The sequence below is a fragment of the Onychomys torridus genome, chromosome 11, assembly GCF_903995425.1.
Source record: "Onychomys torridus chromosome 11, mOncTor1.1, whole genome shotgun sequence".
NCBI classification, from domain to species: Eukaryota; Metazoa; Chordata; class Mammalia; order Rodentia; family Cricetidae; genus Onychomys; species Onychomys torridus.
Window position 1 is genome coordinate 14077678 of NC_050453.1, and position 5957 is coordinate 14083634.

At 47.3% G+C, this 5957-nt stretch overlaps 1 protein-coding gene across 1 annotated transcript; it reads left to right on the top strand.

Moving 5' to 3' along the window:
- Positions 1-3954: 3954 nt before the first annotated feature.
- LOC118593340 (coiled-coil domain-containing protein 121-like) lies at positions 3955-5676 on the top strand. Its single transcript, XM_036202741.1, has one exon. It carries the CDS (start codon positions 4012-4014, stop codon positions 5014-5016), a length of 1005 nt encoding a protein of 334 aa, XP_036058634.1. The 5' UTR covers positions 3955-4011; the 3' UTR covers positions 5017-5676.
- The last annotated feature ends 281 nt before the right edge of the window (positions 5677-5957 follow it).

Below are 5957 nucleotides of genomic sequence, written 5' to 3' on the forward strand. Positions count from 1 at the left end.
GCAGAGGAGACAGAAAAGGGAGACTTGCCCCAAGATCCCACGGTCACCAGTCCTGTCTTATATAGTATCATACCAATATAATCACCCATGACCTGTTACCTTGGGGTGAGACACAACATTCATGGGAAAATGACTGCTTGCTGACCTCTGTAACCAGTCCACCCTTCTGCCTTATTGACAGGATGACCAAACTTTTTAAAACTACTTTGAGAGAGAGAGAGAGAGAGAGAGAGAGAGAGAGAGAGAGAGGAAGAGAGAGGGAGAGAGAGGGGGAGAGAGAGAGAGAACACAGGTGGCCAGAGGTTGACATCAGGTGTTTTTTTTTCATTATTGTGCATCTTATTTTGAAACAGTTTCTCACTGAACTTGGAGCTTACCACTTCAGCTAGACTGGAGTTCAACAAGCTCCCAGAAGCTGCCTGTCTCCACCAGCACCTGCCCCAGGCAGCCAGGCACTAAGGTCACAGATGTGGCTTTGATGTAGGTGCTGGGGAGCCTCATGCTCTGACAGAAAGTATTTTGCCCATTAAGCCAACTCCCCAGCCTTTTGTAAACCAACTTTACTATGTATCTTCATCATATACATCTGAACCTAATCCTTCTAACAGACACATCTTCTAAACAAGAAGAATTAGACCCATTAGACAGAGCGATGAAAGCAAACGGACTCCAACAGAAAGGCTCTCGGGGTGACTGTAGGACCAGATGTTTTCATCCCAGACAACCAGGAAAGAAACTTTCAACCTTGTGTGCCCATTCAGAACATTGGACAAAAACCTCTTTCTTTATACTTTTATTTCTGAAAAAGGTATGCTCCGTGCCTGGGGGTAGATGTGTTTTGCAGTTCTCTTTAAATCCTTGTAATTACCTCAGCATGAAGGACTTCTCTTCGTTTCCAATCTAAATTTAAATTGAAGGCCTTCTGAGTCATCTGTCTCCATGCTCCATGTGGCATCAGTGTCCCGTTCTGTCTCTCATGGTGGAGAGCAGCTCTAAGAAAGGCAGCCTGTGCACCTGCGGCTTGCCCAGCCCATTTCCTGCCTGCTGACTGTGGCACCTTCTCTGTTACCGTCTACAGCCAATCGTCAGTGTGTTCATCTCACGGCCAGAGAAATCTGTTTGTGTTGTTATGCTGAGGCATCGTGTGGTTTATCTGGGCTGTTTTTCACAGCTGGCATCTGCTAAAGCCAGTCTCCGACAGATGATTTACCACAATTATCCCAGTTACGGGCATTAGTCTGTGTCTCACATCCTGAATCTCCAGGAAATCAAGGCAGACCATAGGAAGCAGAGCTATTACTCAACTGGGGCTTTGTGTCTTCTTATATTTAGATTTCATGGGGACAGTGATTCTAGAAGCCATGTGGCTTCACATTTCCAACACATCCGGCACAGGCTGAGTCACGACTTGGGTCTATGGAATGAGGAGATATGACCACTGTGCTTCTCAAACTCTCCGATGGCAAGAGTCGTTGAATTAACCCCAGGTCCCTCTTTCCAATCTAGAACACACAAATCAGAACCTCACAGGAGCAGGTTGGGAAGACATATCTGAACAATCCTGGGGCAGTTAGGGAATTACAGATCTAGCTCTCTGTGAAGACATAACAGTCTCGCCAAGGGAGCTAATGGGGTCAGTGGCTGTGTTACTTCTTAGAGCCTCAATGTCCTTGTCTGTAAAATGGGTATAATAGGTCTCACTTCTCCAGTGCATGCAGAAAACTGCAAATATGATACATGAAGACACTTGGTACTTAGTACGAGCTTAGCCAATGGTGGCCATCAGCATTATTGTGACAATGATTTTCATGAACTCAAAGAGGTCTTATTTGTGGTCAAGGATGGAGATTTTGACCTGCACACAGGAGACTCTGCAGGCTCCCTTAACTTTGGCACCACTGGGAACTGGGTCTGCAGAATGAGATCTCCTGGTGTAGACCACATATTTCCAGCTCACAGAGAGACAAGGCAGAAGACACGGACATTCCATGTACAGTCAAGTGTGAGGGGCTGAGCAGACCTTTTGGCCACATTAGCAGCTGAGGGTTTCTTCTCTTTCACATGAAGAGCTTCCTAAGCATTAGGAGGGGAGGTAATTTGAGAGTAGTCCCTTTAAGCCACCACCATATATCCACAGAAACTAATTCTCTAGAATCTTAAACCTGGTTCAGAAATCTTGAGGGATGTTGTTTGTCCTAAATAATCTTAGGTGGTCTCTATGGAGTTTTCTGGTGCCAGGCCATTGGTGCTTGTACGGGCCTGGTCTAACACCCCCTATCAACTTCAGCATCCTCCCTCCTCCTGTAGTGAGGTCTGGACCTGGGATCGGGGCTCAGTATGCTGGCAAATTCTCAAAGTCAGACAGGTCTTAGCTTAGACTGCCATGAGGACAAACACTGTCTTGACAGTGTTTTTAACAGAAAAGATCTTTAACAGAAGGAAAAGATCACCAGAAAAGCACATGTGGCTGAGTATAACCCCCCCATCTCCCCACCCCCCCACTGCACAGCCACAACACAATGATGAGCTGGGCGTAGGGTGGGGAAGGATATGACATTCTCCAAACTTCTAGGCCTTTAATGTCCAGAGCTGACCCAGGAAATGGGCGTTAGTCTATCTGCCCCTTTGACAGATGAGAAAACAGGCATGTCTGCTAGTGGCTCTATAGAACCTTGGACACATTGCTTCACATATCATGACAATAATGCCTAACTTAAAGTTGTATCAAAATTAAAAGTATTTCAAGAAAAAGGAGGGGCAGGGCTTCCTCAGTAACTATTTCGAGAAATGAGGGTAGAGTAAAACTTACTTATCCTAAACCAGAAAGTCTTGATGTCTGGGCTCTTATTCTTCCCTCCCCTTGGATGTGGCCTCTGGGAAGTTCTTAGCTTCCATGTTTGTGGGGTTTGTTTCATGGCCGAAGTGGGGGAAATTACTCTCTACCGAAAATTTTTTAAACAATCAGATGAATAAATTTCTGATAGCATTGTGCAGCCAATAGGCCACAATCCCATGTGTCAGGGGAGGTATATTGTTCAGTTAAACAAATTGCCCCAAATCACAAACCACATATTCAGAGAGATAAGACACAGGCATTTATTATAATCCCCACTTCTTTAATGGTAGAAGATGCACTTTGGGGTTCTAGCGTTATTAATTGCCTCAGGTTTCAAGAACCCGGCAACTTCATCTTTAACACACTGTTATCAGTGCTACATGGTTGGTAGTACCAAGCATGCCCCAAGGATGCACATGACACAGCCTCCTAGATCAAGGCACCTTGAAGGAATTGGAGTTAATGGCAAGACTGAGATGCCCAGGCCCTCCAGTTCTTCGGGAACCTCATTCCTCCCCTCTTGGCCATCCCCCTGCCGTAGTCTCTTCTGCACTCCCAAGGTCCCTGTACAAAGGCATTTTCCTAGAGGCTGTCATTCTCAACAACACACAGGGAACTCAAGAAAACTCAAACAACCCGCCCCAGCCCTAGGTCTCGCCATTTATTCTGCAGACCCACCCCCCAGCACTGCAGAAATGAGCCTGGCTACTGCCCTGCTAAGTGTGTGGAGAATCCGTCCTTTCCACCCTAAAGCTGGGATGCAGGTGAAGGGCAGATCAGGGCAGATCGCTGAGGCTGGGGTCAATCCGACAGGTTCTCAGAGCTCCATGCAAGTGCAGCAGGGACCGCAGAGCTGGAAGAGGGCGCCGGTTCCCAGGAGGGCAATGCCAGAGGGGTCCCCAGCACAGCGCTGGCCAGCTTGGAGCCAGGAACTCTGGGCTCCAAGTGAACCCCCACAGATCAAGGCCAGCCCTGGACAGCCTCTGACTCTGACGCTGCTCTGAGTGAGCCCTGCGACTTCTTGGCAGGCTGGGCGTAGCCTAGTTGCCTTGACCACCAGAGGGAGAAACCTTGGGAACATTTTGTTCAGGACGCTGTGCCTTAAAGTGACACCCGCCACCTGGGCTTGCTCCCTTGCTGTTAGTTACCCTCCCTGACCTGGGGATTCCGGGAGCATGCTTGCCCAGAGCCCTAGAAGTACCCCTCCGCCCACACCACACCTTACTGTTTTAAATGCCTATCTCAAGCCAAAGTTGCTAACGAGGTTGGAGAAACAGGAGAAAAGGAAGACAGTGGTGGCACTTAAGGAGCTGAGCCAGCAAATCCAAGAAACTAAACACCGGCGGGAAAGGCTGCTGAAGGAGGCCAGGCAGCTGCTGGAAGAAAAACACCGTGTGCAGGCTGAAAACCAGCTTTTCATGGACTACCTGCATGAAAACAACGAGCAGTGTGAAAAGAAACGGGAGGCGCTGTGGAAGCAATGTGCTCAGGAGTGTGGCGAGATAGAGCGGAGGAGACAAGAACTGGCGTCCAGACACACCCAGAGGAACGCGGCCCTTGGAGCACAGCTCCTGCAGGGCAGAAAGACCCGGGAGGACTTAAGGCAGCAGCTGCAGGCACTGAAGACCGTTTACATGGTAAAGGAGAGGCAGGACATGGAAATACAGACCTTGGGGAAGGAGAAAGAGAAAATCCGAGGTGAGACAGCGGCCAAGGACCAGGAGGCACACGTCCGGTTCCTTCGAGAAAAGGCCCTGATGGAGAAGGAGCTGCAAGAGTTGGACTTGATGGAGTTGGGACAGATCAGCACTAAGGGGCTTACGAGGAAGTACAGGGCCTTGGCGCAGGCCTGCGAGCAAGCTCATTTTGAGTTCTGTGACAGTCTCCACCGAGAGAACCAGCAGCTACGGAAGGAGCTCCAGCAACTGAGTCAGGAGTACCGTAAGGTGGAAGCTGTGAGAATCCGGTTGGAGAAGCAGCAGCAGCTGGCGAAGGAGGAGCAGTGGTATCTAGAAGCCTTGACCAGAGGGCGGCAGCGGCTGCAGGAAGAACGTGAGCGCCACCGTGCTCAGAATCCATGCCTTAAGAAACAGAGCGCTTCAAAGACCATGCTGAGCACCAAATCAAGAAAAATTCAAAGTAACGGCTACCATAACGGATTAAAGAGTTCGAGCACTTGAGATAATCTACAATCCAAAAAGTATCTTTCGTGGAGAATACAGTCGTGTTTTCAGGAAGGGGCAGTTGTGATATGTGGCTGTGCTCCTAGCCTGGGATCTACATGCTGGCTGGCTGCCTCCCTGGGGCTGTTGCGGATTCCAGAGATTTAGAACATTTGGAAAACCTTTTAAAGAGTTGTGCTACACATTTTTATAGCAGCATTTGAAATTCTCAGATTAGTTAGGACGTGTTATTTTAGTTCCGACACACTCATTTGTGTGTGTGTGTGTGTGTACATTGTAGTCTGCAAAGTGTAGTGTATAATTCGGTGCAGTGTATAATTCATAAGTTCTGTGTATTTTTGACCATTTGAAACAACTAAGAATCATATTTTCAGCTGTAAGGTTTTTGTTGTTGTTGTGTGCATGTTTGCATTTATGATGGACTGGTCATTTGCTGAACTCTGGGGTCCTGGTCTGGAAGAACGGTCATATATTTCAGCAATGCCCCTGCACAGGCAAATGCAATTGGCTTTGTGTTCTCAGGAATTATTGGTAATGAAAACTTCAAAGTAACTTTCCATAATTTTCAGCTTTAATGATATGTAAAATGGATTCATTTGAAATAAGATTAAAAGGGGTATTCACTTTTCAAGGTGTCTTATCTAACTTTTAACATAGATGGTGAAATATGCACTTTGCCATTAAACAGTATTATTAAAAACAAAACCTACCTGTGATTATTTCTTTTTTCCTTTTTTCTTTTTTCTTTTTTGTTTTTCAAGACAGGGTTTCTCCATATAATTTTGTGCCTGTCCTGGATCTTGCTCTGTAGACCAGGCTGGCCTCGAACTAACAGAGATCCTCCTGATTCTGCCTCCTGGGTGCTGGGATTAAAGGTGTGTGCCGCCGCCTGGTGCCTGTAATTATTTCTTACTCCCCCAGCTTTATAAATGCAGTAG